The sequence below is a fragment of the Malania oleifera genome, chromosome 6 (genome assembly GCF_029873635.1).
Source record: "Malania oleifera isolate guangnan ecotype guangnan chromosome 6, ASM2987363v1, whole genome shotgun sequence".
Lineage (NCBI taxonomy): Eukaryota > Viridiplantae > Streptophyta > Magnoliopsida > Santalales > Ximeniaceae > Malania > Malania oleifera.
In genome coordinates this window covers 81,356,600-81,376,615 of record NC_080422.1, presented here as the reverse complement: position 1 = coordinate 81,376,615, position 20,016 = coordinate 81,356,600, and the positions used below count along the sequence as shown (strand labels likewise).

Below are 20,016 nucleotides of genomic sequence, written 5' to 3'. Positions count from 1 at the left end.
GCCCTAGGGTGGGATGCCCTCTTCAATCTTGATGAGCTCGTTTATGAAGACCTTGTTTGCGAGTTCTACGCAAATTTCGTCCCCTCACATCGCGGCATGGCCGCTTACTCCAATATTCGAGGCACCGTTATTCGTCTTTTCAATGATACGTTCTCTGTGGTATTCGGTTGCACCTCTTATCCCCTTCGCGGCCTCCCCAAGTCATCTTGGCCGACACGATTTGATTGGTTCGACTCACACACCGCCCTCAAGCTAATTACCGGTAATCCTCGCATTCCCGCGATGGCTCGCCCAAAATCCAAGGACCTCAATGTAGAATTTCGGGTCCTCCACCATATCGTAACATATAACTTGTGCCCTCGCACTGGTGGCAGGGATTGGGTCACCCTTGGAGACATATTCTGCATGTACTGCCTATGGATTGGCTGTGGTATATATCTTCCCTCTATTATTTTTCAGAACATGGAAGAAGACCTCAAAAGGCAACACGGTTGTCTCCCGTACGGTCATCTTCTCATGACCTTCTTTGATCACTACGACCTCATTCGCAGTGATCTGCCTTGCATTCGTCCTGTGCCAGAAGATGTTTACACTAAGGCGACTCTTTGTTGTATGCACTTTGAAAAGGAAGAAGCAACCAACACATGGGTCAAAGCCCACGAGCAGGGCAATATTCCCATCGATGAGGTTGAGGCCGCTCTGGAGGCAGAAGAAGAAGAAGAAGGCGAGCTTGAGGACACCGTGTATGGCCACATACTGGAGCGCCTGGATGGGCTTCAGCATGCCATGATACAATCCGAAACTCGTCACCGCCATCGTTTTTATTCCTTAGAAGTGTCTCTTGCCCGACAAGAAAACGCTAATCGCCCCCGTTTTGACTCCCTCGATGCCTCTTTTGCTGCACTCTTTCATCGACTGGGTCGCCCACACGAGTAGCACACTTTCTCCGCTGTCCCCCAATTTTGATTATGGAAAAAGGGGAGAAATAGATTTAGCTCTCTTTTCAATTGTATTCAGATGTAGTTAGAATACATTTCTAGTTGAAAATATTAGCCTTAATCACTGTTTGTAAGCACGACACATATTTTGTAATGAAACATTAGTAAGCATTGCATCTTTTGAATATAAATGCTCTATCTGTGTACTTGAATGATTGATATACTGGACTGTCATGGTGTATGCAGGATTAAATGAAAAAAATCCTATTTATAAACGACGTGCTGCCAAAATTGAAATAAAATATTCTTTCATAAAATGCAAACATTAAAGGGGAGAATTTTATTTAAACTCTAAACCATTCCATTTAGTAAGGGGGAGCATTTATCTTTCAAAGAGAACACTAATGGATTGCCATCATCAAAAAGGGGGAGAATGTTAGACCAAGTAGTTAAGGGTCTTTCATTCCTACCGTGTTTTGATGACAACAACCCATTAGTCGTTCTTAAGGCTACTAATGTTTCTCTCTAAGTCATGTTTCAGCTATACAGAACGGCATTTGAACCAACAAACAGTCAAAGCAACTCATGCCATGACCAAAAGCACAAGCCTCTCAACGCATTCATGGGCAATACACAAAATACAAAGTCATCTAAAGGATGAGTGTGAGGATGAGAGAGAGACCATCTTGCAAATATCTTGTATATAGAGTAAAACTCAAAACCGAGAGCAAGAAATGGGCGTATCACACACACACGAGAAAATACAAGTAAAGTCATTTAAAAGTGTGAAAAGAAACCCCCAAATGGACAAGGACCTTCTTTGAACTTAAAGAACAAGTCTTAAGAAGAAGGAACTTGTCGACGAACACAGGGCTTCATCGACGAGTGTAGCACAAATTTCATTGACGAACACAGGGTTCTCATCGACGAAGAGATACCGAGAGGCATTTGAATTCAGAGCCATAACTCATCGACGAACACAAGGCATGATTGACGAATGGCATGAAGAACTCGTCGACGAACATAGGGTTCTCGTCGATGAAAATATACCGAGAGGTACCTGAATTCAGAACCAACAACTCGTTGATGAACACAGGGTTTCGTCGACGAATTGAATGAAGAGCTCGTTGACGAATCTCAAATTTCGTCGACAAACGTCGGGCAGCAGCGAACATTAAATGCTGCAGAACGGCTAGTTTGACCCTTGTCTTACATTAATAAATGTCCAACGGCTCTCCAACATTCCCCTTGCCCATTTGGTGTTTAAATAGGAGTAATTGCATTTATTCCTTACCCAAGAAAGTTGATATTGTAAAAAGATCATTCATTGGTGTTCTTATTTTCTAGGGTTTGCTCATACACTCACTTGCCCTTTTCTTGCTGCTCTTAGTCTTGCTTCTACTCTATTGACAAGAGGACATTGAGTAAGGATTTTATTATTGTAATCAGCTCAAAGGGAGTAATCAAGTTTACATTTATTTCTCATCTACTTTTTGTAAAGAAAGGCTCTTTGTGAGCTACTATTGGGTGTCTCTAAGTGAGCACCATGTTGAAGCTCTTTGTGAGCTACCGTGTATTGGCTTCTCCGCCCGAAGGAGGATTATAGTGGATTTTGGGAATCCTTGAGTTGGTCTCAAGGCGTGGACGTAGGTGGGGTGCCGAACCACGTAAATATCTTTGTGTTAAGTTTTTATTCTCTCATATCTCCTTTATACTATTATTGTGATTTCCTGCATCTTTACACTGCAATTTTATACACTTGCTCTTGGTAAGATTTCTGTGTTTGTAGAAAGTTAGCACATCCGTGAAGAAAGTCTATTCACCCCCCCTCTAGACGTTCAACCGGGCCAACACATGGCATTCTGAAAAATACTATAAATCATATTTTCTAAAAAATGCATATCGATATTTTCTACTAATATACTGTAAAACATGATATTTGTAAAACTGTATAAATGCTATACTAAACTGTTATGAACTCATGCCACACAATTAAGTAATAAGAATCCCATGCTCTAAAGTCTACATCTCCTAATATAATAATAATATTATGGAAAAACTGAATAATAAACTGATAAATACATAATTTTCTGGTAACTTTCTAAAATTCCTAGCATAGCATATTTCCCTTACTTATCTGACTGGGAGGCTGGCCTCCACTCAACTCTCGCACCCTCAATGTACCAACCCCAAAAACCTACATTTACATATACATATTTTCCAGAAAATCAATACACCTATATTTCCTAAGATTTCTTATTCATAATTTCTTAAACTAAAATTTACTTGGGCTCTTGAAAAATATTCATTGGGGTCCCCAACCCATGTCTGCGGGGTCCCAAAAACACCCTATTCCTAAAAATATAATATCTTAATTTATTTCACAAAACTCAAGTATATTCCCATATTACTCAAAATTTAGACTCAAATAAGCCTAATAAAATTGAAAATACTCAAATAATCTACTTACCTTGATTCTGGGATGGTGCCCAAGTTGGCCAAACCGACAATCTGTTCCGGCAGACTTGTAGAGAATCTCCCCAGGATCAACGTGATGACTTCTGATCGTCGAAACAGGGAGAGAATCGTAGAGAGAAGTGGGAGGAACCGAATAGGAGAGAGAGAGAAATGAGGAGAACTGATTTTTCCTTGCTGAATCCCGATTTTTTGCTATTTATACACCTTTTGCCACGTGGCCTCGTTGACGAACCACATCACCTCGTTGACAAGATCAAGAAGGGAGTTCGTTGACGAGCACCTAATCCTTGTCGACTAGTTTCAGGCCCCGAAACAGCCCTCGGTAATTCCAATAATTATCCGGGTTATTACAACCCGCCTGTTCAATTTATAAACCTACACCCAACAAATGAAATTCCTCCAAAGCCTCCTCTTGACATGCTGTGATGTTTTTTTTTTTACCTTTATTTTCAATTTGTTTTATCTTGTTTCATTTTTTAATTTATTTTCAGGTACATTTTCCTTTAGTTTCAATTTTTCTTTTCCTTCACTGCTCTACCCAGGTACTCTTCTACTTCCCTCATTATCATTCTTTTGCTTCTCCTTTCAAACATTGAAAACAATGTTATATTTTAGTTGAGGGAAAGAATATGCATGTGCTATTGTATGCTTCCATCTGATGAGTTTTAATTTGATATTTGCATGAGATGTTTGCATGTCTATTTGGTCCACCCATGGGAAATGTTGGTATTGAGCTTAGAGCATGCTGAATTCCTTATTTGTGAACATTACATGCCAATTTTTTTTCTTTTTGAGGATATAGAACATTTAGGATGTAGTGCAAATTAGAGTTTAAATCAAAAGAGAACTTTACATATTTCACTTAATTTAAACCAAGGGAAGGATATTGAAAGTTTTGCTACACACACTACATAGGTCATAAGACTTAGAAAGACTACCTTAGATCGTTTTTGGTTGATGTATACTTCAGCTGTTTAGGACTTTAATGAACCATATCTTAATGGCTTAGAAAAAATTAAAAAAATAAAGAAAAATAAAAAACTTGAAGCATATGAAAATAAGAAACAAGTTAGGGATCAATTGCAAAAAGAAAAGAAGAAAAAAAGAGAAAAGAACAAGAAAATAAATACGAAGAGGAAACAACTATGTTTTGGAAAGGGCTACCTATTACCGGGGTCCTAACTAAATAACAAAGTGGGTGCCTTCTAAAGTGTAGTAGCGTGAAAGCCACCATTGTACATTCATGCATTGGAAATGACTACCTACTACTGGGGTCCTAATTAAACAAGAAAGTGAGTATCTTTTAAAGTGTAATAGTATGAAAGTCGCCAATACAATGGTTTTGAATTAGAGTAAGACCATGCGGCTGTCTCAGATTAATTGTTGTGATTGAAACTGTTAATGTGTATTGGTAGTCAATCTTGGAATTCTAGCCTTTCTCATGCACGCGAACTTTATTACAGTCCATTACCTTGGTTGATTTACTAAATGGTGTATAAATATCTATGTTGATACTTAATGTGAATTAATCTATTTCCTGTGTTCCTAAACTCTTTAAGCATATTTCATGACATGTGATTTTCAAAAGTATTGGAATTGTGATTGCTACTCCCCTGGTCTGATTACATTCACGTTATTTGCTAGAGATTAGCAAAACGTTAATTGGGAGGTGTGATTATGCATCAAAGTTGCGTAATTAAGTATTTAAATGTTTTAATTAAGCGTTATAATTTTAATTAAATGCTTAATTATGTCCAATATTACAATGTTGAGCTCAATTTATGATACTTGAATTTTAATTCTATCCTTACTGTAAAGTTATGAGTTTTTGTACTTAATTATTGTAGGACCTTCTTGGACATTTAAAAGAGAATCAAAAAGAAAAAAAAATAATATTGTGTGAAGCCTTGCAAATCCAATGAAGCCCATGCACGTGAATGGGAGTCGTGTACGTGAGCTAGGCGGCATCCAACTTTGTCATGCAACATTAAGGAGAATCACGTGGGCTGTGTGAAGAGTGGAGAGCCAAAGTTGGGTCATGCACATGTTTTGAAGCTGTTTAAGGGCCATGAACGTCAGGCTGTGTCCATGAAGGTTATGTATTGGAGCCTTGAAATTTGTGTGAGTGTGTGAAAAGGAAGCCATGCATGCAAAAGGGCGCATGCATAAAGAAGGGAGGCTAGATCGGCCCATGCATGCACGTGAAGAGGCAATCCGTGGGTTGGGTGCTGGACAACAAGAAGCTGCCCGTAGGGTCTATTGGGAGGTATGCCAATCGGCCAATCTGACATGCGCTGAGAGAAGAGGGCTAGCTGGGTCGTGTGCATGCATGTGACAAGACCACATGGAGGGTAGTAGTTGGAGTTCTTCTTAGGCGGTGTGCGTGGAAGAATATAAGAGTCTGGGCCTACTGTGTGTTGGCTCTTGAAGGCTAGCCTTAAGGGAATTAAAAGGTAGCTAGGGCATTTATTGAAAAGGAAGCCAGGACATTTATTGTAAAGGGAGCTAGTGTGCTTTTAAAAAGGTTTTTTAGCTAGGGTTTGTAAGTAGCTTTCTGGGGAGAGGTGTGCTTTGGGGAGAGCGCCGCACAGAAGCAGCAGCTAGGAGGACCTGAACTCCATACTCCTCAAAACTCTCTCTCTCTCTCTCTCTCTCTCTGTTTCTTTTATTGTTATTTAGTTGTTTTATTTTAATTTAATGTCATTTTAAATACTTTGTTGGAACTTTGTTATTTATTATTCTACTTTAATGCATTTTAAATATCTTGTTAGAGCTTTTCATTAGTTTAAATTCAGTTATTTTTATTTAAGAGTTTGTTTGAGTTTATTCATTGTTTAGTTTAATTTATTTATTTAGTTGAGCTTTATTTATTCTTAAGTTTAGTTTATTGTCATTTAGTTGAGCCATTGTTTATTTTATTCAAGTTATTATTGTGTTGATTCGGTTTATTATTCTTAGTCATTGTTGAAGTTTAATTATTTTTGTTGAGTTTATTTTTGGTTAAATCATTGTTGGATTTATGTTTTTTAAATCACTGTTAAAGTTTTAAGCCATTGTTGAAGTTTAAGTTTACTTTGTCTTTATTTGAAACTGATTAGTGAGGTTCTTGCTTTTGATTTATTATTTGAGTGTTTAATTAGTGAGTTGTTTGGTTGGTTTATGCGTGTTAGGTTCATAGTTTAGGTTTTGCGTCATTTTAAATTCACCACAAATTTTCAAAAACCATAAGAAATCAAATCTAAATTATGTTCAGTAAACTATTTTCTTATTTTCTTCTTTCTATTTTATGCGAGTTTGAAACCGAGCTGCATTCCCTGAGGAGACGATCTGGGCTTTTAGGCTAATGATTACATAACTCTTATACTTGGGATAGCCTTTGCACTACTCATCTCAGAGTGAGTCACTTGTGCAAGGCCAGTATGTTGTATCTTGCATCTTGACCCCCACTTGTCTATATTTGCCTCCATTTTATAGGCTTTTCCAAGAAGATCTAATAGAAGTACCTATGGTACCATGAAGGTTACAAGTTCATAATGCCATCTATTTTTGAGAAGGTTACTCTCTATGAGTTCCAGACTAATTGGTGAGTTTCATGGATGCCCTTTGGAGTCCCTCAACGATGATCAAATTTGTTCCCATAATATGCTGCTCCCTCCTAATCATGGAATAGTGTCTTCAAGGTTTAAAGAGTTAATGAGTCTCTTTCCTCCCCTTCCTCCTCCTCCCTCTCTCTCTCTCTCTCTCTCTCTCTCTCTCTCTCTCTCTCTCTCTCTCTCTCTCTCTCTCTATATATATTTTTATTTTGGCTGGGCCTCCTCGGGCCTTGGAGCCAAGGTGTTCCCTTTCTTTTTTCTTTTTTTTTTTTAATCATTAGGCCTCCTTGGGACCTGAAGTTATGGTGCTCCTCTCTCTCTCTCTCTCTCTCTCTCTCTCTCTCTCACACACACACACACACACACACACACACATTTTTTTGGCTTCATTAATCCCTGCAGTTGATGTGTTTCCCAAATTCCTTTTTCTTTTTTGGGTTTTAATCTTCACTCCTTATTGACGCAACCCTTTAAGGTTTATTGTTCCTGGCCTCGTAGGGAAACTTCACAAGACTTGGTCTTCATAGACTCATAGGATAAGTCCTTAGATCTTGGTCTTGTTGGTCTCATATGGCTACTTTTTAGGACAACTCCTTAAAGCTTAGTTTTCATAGCCCATAGGGTAGTTTCTTAGTGCTTGGTCTCTATGGTCTTGTAGGGAGACCCTTAAGGTTTGGATTTCATAACACCATAGGGTGGCTCTTTAGAGCTTTGTTTTTATGACCATAGATCAACTCCTTAAAGCTTGACTTGGTCCCGTAGGGTTACTCTTTAGAATTTGGTTTCATGATCTCGTAAAATAGTCTCCTTATAGCTTAATTATTTCCTTTATCTTTTCTTGTGCATGAGTTTCAAAGAGGGAAATTTTGAGAACAATACATTCTCATAATATAATTATGTATATGCTTGGCAATGTGAATTTTATCGTCATTTACAACCAAATGTTTATGTTCAATGCTTCCTTTACTAAGCACTTGAACAAGCAAATGCAAAAAGTAATTATTACCTAGAACAAAAATGGTAATAGTAAACACAAAGTTGTATGTCATGCTGCATATGAATTTGTAAGAGAACTTTTGGATTTCACGAGAGTCAAATGTGTTAAGATGTTTTCAAGTGCTCAAGGAATGTGCTAAAATCACTATCTTATCTTTGACACATAAATTTCGGTTATTTAGCAACTTACTAACCTAGTCCTCCACTTATTGACGACTATTTGTGAGGTTGGTTAAATGAATGATTGCCATAATGATCCAATTTATACTCTCTCAGCACTTATCATGTGTGTATATATGTGTTATGACTTTGTTGCGAGGATTGCCATATTTATTATGAGAAGCATATCTTTCCTTACGTGTGTAGTCATTTTATTGATGCAAACAATCGATCATTGATATTTGTGTCCATAGACTTAACAATCGCATCCAACCAAGAGAAAAAGAAGCTTGGGAGACTCTCAATAGTTTTTAGGGTCATTTCCAATGCTTAAGTCATTGATGGTAAATAAGAGAATATGGTCAATTTGTCTTACATAAATTACCTCGGTTGAAGTTATATAACGATTTTACTTATAGTCTATTATATGGCTTATCGGTGCATATTGTATGGCATGACTTGCTAGTAGATGTCCTATGACTTTATATTATGACTTCTTGATATATGTTTGTCGCCTATACATATGTTAGCCTCTATTTCATATACTATCCCAAAAAGTTTATTGCCACACATCAATGGAGTAACATTTGTACATATTACACTCCATAATGTCACCTATTTATGGAAAAATTATTTTATATTAAGTGTTTTAATAATTAGTGAGTTTAAGGATGTCCTTTAAGAACTCTTGCTAATTGTTATAAACCTTATTTTATTTATGACTCTAAGGTATATATTGAAAATAATTTTAAACTTTAGGGTATAAGTAAAATTAACATTAAAAGTAAAATAACATTAAAAATTGTGTTTACTTGTAGAAAATAATTTTATTTTTATTTTTAATTTTAAAAATAATTAATTAAATATTATTTTATTGTTTACTTGTGAAAAAAAGTTTTATTTTTATTTTTAAAATTTTAAAATAATTAATAAAATATTATTTTATCATTATTTTAAAAGCTGAAGATAAAAAAATCTGTGTCTTTGGAAGTAAAATTTAGCCCTACAAAGAAAGCAAATCCTTGGAGAGCTTAGCTCACACTCAATTTGATCACGTGACAAAAACGCTCCAACCGGGTGAATAAAAGGCACCTGACATGGACCCCAGCTGAAACCGGGGCGAAGGCCCCGATACGTTCCGAATCCCCGATTCACGCGCAGCGTACACGCGTGACCGACCCTATTCTCCTACCGCACGCGCACTAATCGTCCTGACGCCTTCCTGTTTCGATACCATCGACGCGATGAGAGAGATTTCTCTCTTCTGCTTACTTTCTCCTCTTTCTTCTATCACCAAAACCTTCCTTTAACCTAACCCTAGAATAATCAAGTCGGTCAGGATTCCGGAGAATTACAAACCCTAGATCTCTCAATCTCTCTCTTTCCCTCTCTCAATTGCTGCTTCAGTTAACGTTTTGTGTTTCAATTATCTCTTCGTTTTGGTTCGCTGCATTTCCTGGTGGGGATATGGTGGCGTCGATTGGATCACTGTTTTTGCGGTTTCCTACTCATCGAGGTTCAGACGTCGGTGCGGTTAAGCGGTGGAGTGTTTCATGAGTTTCTCTGTGTTAATAATTGTTTCTACTTCGTCTGTTTCTTTAAAATTCTCGAAATCAGGGGTTGAATTTGCGACTAGCGGTGGGATTTGGGGCTGAAGTTGGGTTATTAGTGGTGTGGAGGTGTGTTTAATGGAGCCTCGCGTTGGGAATAAGTTTCGGCTCGGTCGAAAGATCGGTAGCGGGTCGTTTGGGGAGATCTACCTTGGTTTGTTCAAATTATTTGGTGCTCTTGCTGTCTTTATTTTAGAGAGTGTGAATGATGATTTATCTCTTTTTTAAATTTCGGTTTGCAGGTACTAATATTCAGACAAACGAAGAGGTTGCTATTAAGCTGGTGAGTAGTTCTCAATTCGTGCTACTCTTCCATTCTCTACTCGGGTCTGTAACTGTATAATTTAGTAGTCTGAGACCAGCTCGTGTTTCTGTGTTTTTTTTCTTTTCTTTTTCCTTTTCATGGGCGGGGTGGGGGGTGGGGTTCATTTGTGGTCTGGATTAGCTCAGAAGTTGTGAATACTTTTTATTTATTTATTTGTATTTTGAAACTGTTTACTTCTCTTATGATGGTTTTGAACATTGCTTTGGTTTGGCAGTTCAATGTCTGCGGGATGCTAGTGTTTTGTTTTGTTTTTTCCAACTTGGATTTCACTAATAGTTCAATTATGAAAATGTTTAGGGTACCCATTCGGTTCATATGATAGCTATTTCTTGAAATAAAATGAAATACTATGAGAAATGGAATAGCTGTTCCTTTTATATGCCTTATTATTTCATCCGGTATGTAATCAGAAATGAATAGACATTCCCATGGTGAAATTTGGAAATGGTTATTCCTTGTCTGATCTTTGTTATGGATTCGTAAAAAAATTCACTTTGTTATTTGCTCTATGGTGAAAACTTTAATTTTTTGTATAACTAATTGTAATTAACTGATTATAACTAATTTATTCCTAGGAATACATCTCGTGAACCGAAATGTAACCTTAGAATCTAGAGGTTTAAGATCTATTGAAGTAAGAAAGAATTCAATTTAGTCATTCTAGAAAGAATAATGGAGAAAACATTAAGCTTGATGGTCAAGAAATTCCTCCCAGCGCCAACATACTTTGATACCTTAAATCTATTATGCAAGGTAAAACACAAATTGTTGGGGACCCATCGCAGGGCAGCCTAGCAGTGAGGGTGAGCTGTCAAGTCAGGTGTCCAAAGAATGGATTCCACATGGGATCAAACATGTATTTAAGTGGACTCTTATGGTAGAGGGATTTGCTGCATCAGGTGTCTAGATGTAGCTGGTCAATTTACAGTCAAACCTCTTTATCAAAAAAAAAAAGAACTTGAAGAAGATGAGATACACAGAGTTAAAGTGGTGGTAAAATAGAGAAATGCCCGTGCGTGTTATTTGATAGTAGAATACCTTTAAAATTAAAAAGAAATTTCTATAATTTGGCTATAAGAGCAATTATGCTAAATGGACTAGAATGTTTGGCAATTGAGAAACAATATATCAAAAAGTGGAGGTTAAGAAATGAGAATGCTAAGATAGATGAATGATATTAGTCTAAACAAGAAAGGAAGGAATGAATACTTTGTAGAAGACAAGGGAAGGGCAGTTGAGATGGTTCTTGAAATATAGATCAAACAATTCTCAGTGAGGAAGTTGTTGTTAGAGGCTGCAGAAGGCATAGAGGTAGATCTAAATTAACTTGGATGAGTACTGATTTGATAGCACCCCAACTTTCAGAGGATATTATTCTATTAATGCAGAATGGTTGTATAGCCAACTAAACCTAGTGGGACTTGAGGCTTGTCGGTTGTTGATGTTATTGTTGTCCTATTAATTCAATTATGCAGATGCACAAATAATGATATTCATTCAAGTAGAGTGTTAATGAGTTACATAAATGGTGGATGTTCTGTACATTTTTGTTACATTATTATTATGATTTAGGTTGTAATTGGGATTGGTGGCTTTCTTGAGGTTCCTATTTGCGGTTGTTGTGTCCTATGCAAAATTATATGGTAAGATTGTTGTTCATTTGCTCTATTTTGATCCTTCTCATAAATGAATGGGATGTCATTCATAAGCCTTTGTCCATGATGAGCTCTTGAGTGTTGCTTGGTTCTGTTGAGGAGGCTGATGTTTGAATTTGTTAGGATAAGGGTAGAGAGATTTTTGTTGGATGTTATGTGTTATCATATGTTTCTATTTCTATTTACCTTGGAAAGGTAGAAATTCAAAATACCTGAGGCATAGTCTAAAATACTGAACTCTCAAAAGGTGAATGTATAATACATAGAGGCTTAAGAATCTCTACAAAGGTGTGCCTTTTGCATTTTTTGGTTGGAATTTATGCTTTTTAACTTAAATGTGGTTTTAAAATAGACTAGCAAAATTAAATCATGAGTATGTAAAGGACTAGTGAATGCTCTAAGCTGAGTGAATCCCTAGAACTCTTGAACCTAAATTTTTAAAAAACAACTGAAAGTTTGATTTTGAATCATGAATACAATTTAAACTTTGTAATCTTATGATTATATCTTAGCATTGCTTTCTTGAATGATTTTAATTTTATATGCTAAGAATATCCAAATAGTGGTTTACAAATCAGATATTTTTTTTTCCTAAATTTATTTGTAAGTTGCCTTTTTTCTTATTTTTCAAAATATATTATTTATTTATAATAAAAAAATATAATTTCCAAAATTCTTACATCTTGAGGCTTTAAGGCTTATGCTTTGCTGCACAAGGTTTAAAATGCCTCACTTGATTGCATTACAACATTGATATCATGAAACAATGATTTTTTCTTCTTTTCGTTTTTTTCCCCTTTCTACTCTATAGAGTATTTAAGTCGAGCTAAATCGTTAAACTTATTTTCCCAGTTAGTTAATCTTTACTGCATCTCATTGTTGAAGTGTAAGCGATTGTGTTTCTAGAGTGTTTGGATTTTTAGTTGTTATTGTGACAACCCTCCCCCTACCCTCGCAAAGTGGGGAGCCTTGTGGCCCTGAGATATCCTTTTTACCATCAACGGTGTCATGGTATATCTCTATGTGCCTTCTAATGCTTGAAAATAAATTTTGACTGTTAAGACTTTCTTTAATAAAGCAGAGGGCATAAAGAATTGTTAGATTTTAAGATCTTTATAAATTTGTTGCAGATGCGGCAATAAAACAAGAAGATGATCTCTGCCATTTTCATTTAATTTGATTTTTTTTAAATATCAAATAGAAATATAGTATTTTAAAAAGAAATATTACAAGCTTAACTTGTTTTTCTTGAAAATTGATTTGTGTGTGTAAATATGTAGATCATATGTTGTAACTTATAGCCACAATTTGATGGCACTGGAACCAGATGCTTTTTAAAGTGAATCATGTTGTGTTCTGCCCCATGTCGTGTATCTTGTACAAGGTCTGTGAAATGGACTTTTGTCATTTGAAATTTAAAGAATGAAAGGCTGCACAGAATTTTGTTAATGCATTATGCCTCAATTTTTTTTTTTTATTTGCATGCTGTGAATGTTGTCATTAGCTTGGTAATTTATGGAAAATTGGTGCGCAATAAAATAAATACTGTGGTTATATGTCAAATTTTTATAGTTTCCTGGAGCTGATTTTTATCATGTAGAACTGCATCAAAATGGTTAAAATGCAATGTTCTTTTTGCAAGCAGAGGATATGCCATGCTTAAAATATGCCAGTTCTTTAGATTTTCAGTTTCAATACATGCCTAGCAGACCTCATTAGTTTTCTGGAAAATGCAATAAATTCTAAAATTTACTATATGACTAGAATTCAATTTAGTCTAGCCTTAACAACTTAGCAAGTTGGTAGGATGCTGGAACCACGGCTAAATAATAGGGATACACTGGATAAACTAACTTTCTGCTGTAATAAAATCTATTTACCCATTGTTGTTTTGATTGTATTTTTTTTTCTTTTTCTTTTGGTTATATTTACTTATAGGAGGATCTCTTATGCTTCCTTTTATACATTCTGTTATTCTCCCTTTTGTACATTCTTTTTTCTTTAATAAATTCTCTTCTTTTTTATTGAAGAAAATTATCTAATTTAAATAGCGAAAAGTTGACAATTTCTTTTAAACTGTCATTTTCTTCCTGAGCTTAGCAATCTATATAAATTTTAAATGTATTATGGATTGCTACTTGCAATAACAAATTCTTCTTGATGGATATGATGCTGATACTGTTTCTTTTTCCTCAGGAAAATGTCAAGACAAAGCATCCCCAGTTGCTATATGAATCCAAGTTATACAGAATTCTACAAGGAGGAAGTAAGTAAATTTTGTTCATAGTCTTTGCTATGAGTGGATATCTTATGATTCTTCTTAATTATTTATTGATCTACTATTTTCATAGCCAACCCTTCTTGATTTGGCAGCTGGAATTCCAAATGTGAGATGGTTTGGTGTGGAGGGAGATTATAATGTTCTAGTGATGGATTTGCTTGGACCTAGTTTAGAAGATCTATTCAACTTCTGCAGCAGGAAATTTTCTTTGAAGACAGTTCTTATGCTTGCTGATCAAATGGTAGGCTTCATTGATTTAGGCAAAAGTGTTATTATGTTTTAGTTCTTCGTTCAAGTTTTGAGTTCATGCCAACTGTAATACCCATTTCAGATTAATCGTGTTGAATTTGTTCATTCTAAATCATTTCTACATCGAGATATCAAACCAGACAACTTTCTGATGGGTTTGGGAAGGCGAGCCAATCAGGTAACTGTTCTGAATTTATACTTCTTTTTTAAAGAAAGATTTTTTTAGCACATCCGTATTAATGCATCTTTTACCATTTCATGGATTTAGGTTTACATCATTGATTTTGGTTTGGCTAAGAAATATAGAGATAACTCAACGCATCAACACATTCCTTATCGGTAAGATGAGATTTGTTATGCCCTGATGGTTACATGTTTTTGAGGACATTTGAGCCTCCAAATCTTCTCTAGATTATTTTTGCTCCGACTAGCTGCTTCACTTTAGTTGATGACCTTTTTTAGTTGGTTCATTTTCAATATTGTGCCTACTTGGAAGTCATTGACTAACAGTGAGAATGCTTCTACGATACTGTGCCACGTGAACTCTATTGTCATTTGCTTGCATAAAAACTTTAATTTTTAACCATTTTTTAGTGTTGGTATTACAATATTTTTAGAGGCAGTAATTGTTGAAATCAATGTTTTAAAGGGCGAAGGCATAAGACAAGGCATTTTAACCCCCTTAGAGGTGAGGCGTAAGCCTTAAGGCGTTGGAGCGTAGGCCTTTTGAGAATTTGTTTTTAAGATAAAAATACGTTAAATAAATTATGTATATTTAAAATAAAGTAAAAATTAAGAAACTGACAAATATAATGTAAAAAGGAAAAACTAGATTTACTTTGCAAACTACTTGTTAGCCATGTTCAAACTATTTTCATGCTGTAAGATACAACTCCTAGTTATTTTTGGAAAGGTTGAGGTTCAAGAGTTTTAGAAATAAACTCATATTATAACATTCCTTTTTATACAAACATGTAGTTAAAATTTTGAAACCAATTCTAACTTGAGAATCACACACCCAGAATGTGTAAGCCTTGGTATGTAATGTGGTAGCCTTTTTGGAATTTGATATTTTAGATTGAGCCTCAAGGCATTTTAGGCCTGCCTTGCCTTGAGGCGAGCCTCACCTTGAGGTTTGCCTGGGTTGAGCCTTTTAAAACATTGGTCGAAATGATTGCTTTTCTGTCCTTTGAGGCAACTGTTGGGAATACTGTACTTGGTTTGACAGTGCCAGTAATGGTGGTTGTAGTAATTGTGGTAGTCGAAATGTTTATCATGGTGGTGATAGTGCTTATGTGTCGAACTTATTGCTGTGGCTTAGCATGCTAGTTTCATGTTTGTTTACTGTTATCCAATCTCTTTTTTTGATATTCAGCTATATTAATTAAAATATGCTTGCATTGTTATTATTACTTAGTTGTGGATCAAATATTCAAATAATTTATTCCAGTTGTTCATATTTGGTTATAAATTTTGCAGAGAGAATAAGAATTTAACTGGAACTGCAAGATATGCCAGCATGAACACTCATCTCGGAATTGGCAAGTTTTTGTCTGTCTTTATTTTCTTCCAGTTGACATGTTTTTTAATTGTAGTTTTTCTAGATAAATTTCTTGTCTTGGTTCTGAGATTTTTTTTTAAAATTTCTTGTCTTGGTTCTGAGATTTTTTTTTACCTTCACATTTTTGGACTTTATAGAGCAAAGCCGGAGGGATGATCTAGAATCTCTTGGTTATGTTCTTATGTACTTTCTGAGAGGAAGGTGATTGTTGCTACTACTTTGTGCTGCTTTTCAGTGTCATTTTGTGGACATCTTTTTCATCATGCCCCTTTTTCTTTCTAGTCTTCCTTGGCAGGGTCTAAAAGCAGGAACAAAGAAACAGAAGTATGAGAAAATTAGTGAGAAAAAAGTTTCTACATCAATTGAGGTACGTTGTTTCCAAAGATAGTAGTTAGATGCATATTCTGTATGTGCTGCTTTATGAAATTGTAACAGGGAAATTTACTTTTCTAGGCCTTGTGTCGGGGTTATCCAACAGAATTTGCATCATACTTCCATTATTGTCGGTCACTCCGGTTTGATGATAAGCCAGATTATGCCTATTTGAAAAGAATATTTCGCGAACTCTTTATTCGTGAAGGTTATAATATTTTTGACTTTCTTAAATTTATTCATTTAACAAATACAGCTAGAAACTTAAAAAAATTTATACAGTAACAGCTTTTATTCTATCTCGTCATTGTTTCAATCTCCCGCAGGCTTCCAGTTTGATTATGTGTTTGACTGGACCATATTAAAGTATCAGCAATCACAGCTTGCGACTCCTCCAGCTCGTGCTCTCGTAAGTAACATGAGATTTTAGCAAGATGGTTTCTATTCTATTGGTCTTCAAGCACATACATGCTTTTTATTTAATGTTTTTTTTTTCCTCGTTAGGGTGCTGGTGCTGGAACAAGTTCTGGAATGCCCGCAGCCATTGTTAATGCAGACAGGCGATCAGGTAGGTTCTTTTTGTTTTTTTGTTTTGTTTTGTCTGTGTTGTTTTTGTTTTGTTTTGTTTTTTCTGTTTTTTTTTTTGTTCTTTGTTTTGTCTCTTTGTGTTGCTTCTTTCATTAATGCAAAATATGCATCTTTCGGATGATCTCAATGTCTTTTGCAGTTGGTTTTGTCAGACAAGTTCCCTCATTGCTTGATGGATTCTCTCTCTCTCTCTCTCTCCCCCATAATGCCCCTTTTTTTGTTGACTACAAAACTTTTGATTCCTGGTTAATACTGGTACTTTTTTGATCCTCTGTTGCTGCTGGATGTGTGTTTTATACAATTTTCATCTTTGTCCAAGTAGGTGATGAGGGCCGTCCTGTAGGGTTGTCGTCCATGGATTATTCCCGTCGTAGAGGACCTGCTATAAATTCTGGAAGTTTGTCGAGACAAAAGAGCCCAGTTGCTGCTGATTCAGCAATTACCAAAGAGGCTATGGTAAGCTAATTTGATTTGCTGGTTTTCCTTAATTTTGTTCTTGTGATATCTAATGGCTTGTGGAATTGGTTTCTTCAGTTCTATAGTGTTTGTTTAATACTGGTTTATGAAGGATTTTAAGGCATACACCTTTAAGGAACTTTCAAGGAAACCATCTTAAGGTGCGAAGTATATACATGGATACAAGAAAGGATGTGACTGAAAAAATCGACATGCCGGCACAGGAAATCCCAAAAAACAAAAAAATTGAAAAAAGATGTAGCGGACATGAGACAACCCAAGGATTGGGATAATTTTTTATAATGTGTTCTTATATGGTATCCAAAACAAACATTGATTTTCTATTTTAGCATTTCACAATTCTACTACTATATTAATTAGAGCACATATGGAAGTCATCAAGATATTTTAGAAATAAGCCACCATGACAATATATAAGAATCTACTGCACATGTCCAATGCGTTTAATAAATATTTAAAAAGCCACACAAATTTTTGTATTCTAGTTAAAGAATTAGTTTAAATTTGCAAGTAATAGAAAGATTTGTAGTTAAAATTATATTTAAGTTTAAGTGCAGGTATAACATTATGACCCCACACATCTAACTCTTGCCCATCTATTTCATGACATGTTGGAATATATATATGTACACACACACACACACACACACACATATATTAATAAGACTAAAGTAAATACTTGACATTAATGAAACATGACAGACACATGGTCAACGTGTGCACATGTGCATTCAAAAGAGGAAGCAAATTACTCAACACTAAGGAAACATGGACACATGTTCAACGTGTGTTAAATTCTCCCATGAAGGCATGATGTTGCTTCACAGGGCTTATATCACTTCTTAAAGCTAAGCATGCCAAGTCTTGTACCTAAAGGTGCAGGTTCATGTATGGATTAGCAGAATCTTATGATGCTATTTGAATTTTCATTTCTCCCCTGGTTTGTTATTTGGATTTAATTATATAAGTTGGCACTCTTTCAACTTATTGGTACCAAACCCTTTGATTTAATAATAGAGTTTATTTTTGACTGACTTGAATTGGGGGAAAGGAGAAAAGAATTTTTGCATTGTTCATTCTAAGTTCTTAATTGATAATATATTATGTTCATGTTTTCTAAAATGCGATTTATTTTGCTTTGCATTTAAATTTGTGTTATGTGACCATATGGAAACTTCTTTCACCTGGTGGAATTATATCCCCATATTATGGGTTTGACTTGTTGGAGTGTGGTACTGGCCTGAATCCTTTTACTTTAGACTACCCAATCAATACTAAGGGGATTACCTTATCAATTAATTAGTAAACCAACAGTGCGTCTTATCATTTAGGTGTGGCAATCCTCAGTGATTTCAGCCTGTTCAGAACTTTTCTTGTGGAAGTTTGGACTTCGAAGCAGAACATTTTTTAGGCTTTCTCCCTTTTGGTTAATGTATTATGTATTGGATAAAATGTTGAAATGTGTTAGTAGTATAATTTTGCTAACCTGAATCATTATACTTTTGGATGAAGCAGTTATCAAGCTCTGGTTTTTTGGGGCAGTCAAGTGGATCAAGGCGAGCTGCTGTCTCTAGCAGTCGTGATCCAGCCATTATGGGAAGTGACTCTGATGCCCCTCATGCTCGCACCACTGAAGCTAGTCCTGGAGCAGTTCGCAGGATCGCTGGTGGGCAAAGAATTGGACCCTCAGACCTGAGACACTCATCTTCTGGTAGAAATGCCTCAACCTCAAGGAATTATGAGTCTGCCCTTAAGGGCATTGAGAGTTTGCATTTTGAAAATGATGAGAGGGTTCGTCATTAGATCATCACCACCTTTTCACATTCTTCCATGTGCCTGAATTGTTCCCAAATAACTCCGAGTTGGAATTTGCTCTAGAAGGGGAGGGATTATTATCAGCGATTATGAGTGACAGAAGCTGAATCCAACCAATCTTGTCGAAGGCACCTTCTACTCGTTGAGTTGCCCCAGTACAAGTTTGGTTTGGTTTGGTTTTTCCCATTTAACCGATATTTCTTCAGTGTCTTTTTGGCCTTATAAGCTATGTTGATGCTGGTTGGGCCCTGTGGTTTTCAGCTTAAAGGGCACCCGATATTGGCCATTGTATTGATATTATCCTCCTTGGGAAAGTCACTTGGTTTCTTAAATTACTTTTGCCATTTGAGACTTGAGGGAGTGGTTTGAACTTTTGAAATACATGGACTGGGAAAAAGGGTAACACCAGCACTGGGAGAATTTCATTGTGCCAGTGGTATCAACTTAATATTTGGGTTGATTGGCAATGCTTGTACCATTGTAATAACTACATATTTTCACATTACTATTATCTCACGAGTATTTTCATATATTATCTCAAAATATGGCATGCATGTTTTGTATGACTCTCTACTTCAAAATAACTTATGATTCCTTGGAGGTTTCCAACTTCCTTGAAGACTGGTACAGAAGCATTTTGATTTCGAACGCCCACCCATATGTTTAGCATGAAAGAATGGACCGGACAGAGTGGAGTGAAATTGGTTTTTATTATAAGTTTACAAGTTTGTCATATTTGGAGCCTGAAATTTAGACTTTGAATTTAAATTTGTGTAGATTTAGGTTAGATGTAGTCTAAAATTATATAAAGTATAAAATTAGATGAGAGTTTCTTTAAAATGTATGAAATTCATTCCCTTCACCAGTACATTTTTTATTCTATATCTGCGCAGTAGATATTTGGTTCGGATCTTCATGC

General features: G+C 35.8%; 1 protein-coding gene across 2 annotated transcripts; it reads left to right on the top strand.

Annotated features, from left to right (window-relative positions):
- The first annotated feature begins 9,380 nt into the window (after nucleotides 1–9,380).
- Nucleotides 9,381–19,625, top strand: LOC131157528 (casein kinase 1-like protein 2). Of its 2 annotated transcripts, none has more exons than XM_058111754.1 (14): nucleotides 9,381–9,928; nucleotides 10,017–10,057; nucleotides 13,951–14,020; nucleotides 14,128–14,276; nucleotides 14,367–14,462; nucleotides 14,553–14,623; nucleotides 15,764–15,825; nucleotides 15,983–16,046; nucleotides 16,128–16,212; nucleotides 16,299–16,425; nucleotides 16,544–16,626; nucleotides 16,722–16,785; nucleotides 17,128–17,261; nucleotides 18,795–19,625. In XM_058111754.1, the coding sequence occupies exons 1-14, from the start codon at nucleotides 9,853–9,855 to the stop codon at nucleotides 19,083–19,085; spliced, it is 1,413 nt and encodes a 470-aa protein (XP_057967737.1). In that variant the 5' UTR covers nucleotides 9,381–9,852; the 3' UTR covers nucleotides 19,086–19,625. The 2 variants fall into 2 exon arrangements, with proteins under 2 accessions (XP_057967737.1, XP_057967738.1); XM_058111755.1 differs by having other exon boundaries at nucleotides 9,383–9,928; nucleotides 18,798–19,625.
- The last annotated feature ends 391 nt before the right edge of the window (nucleotides 19,626–20,016 follow it).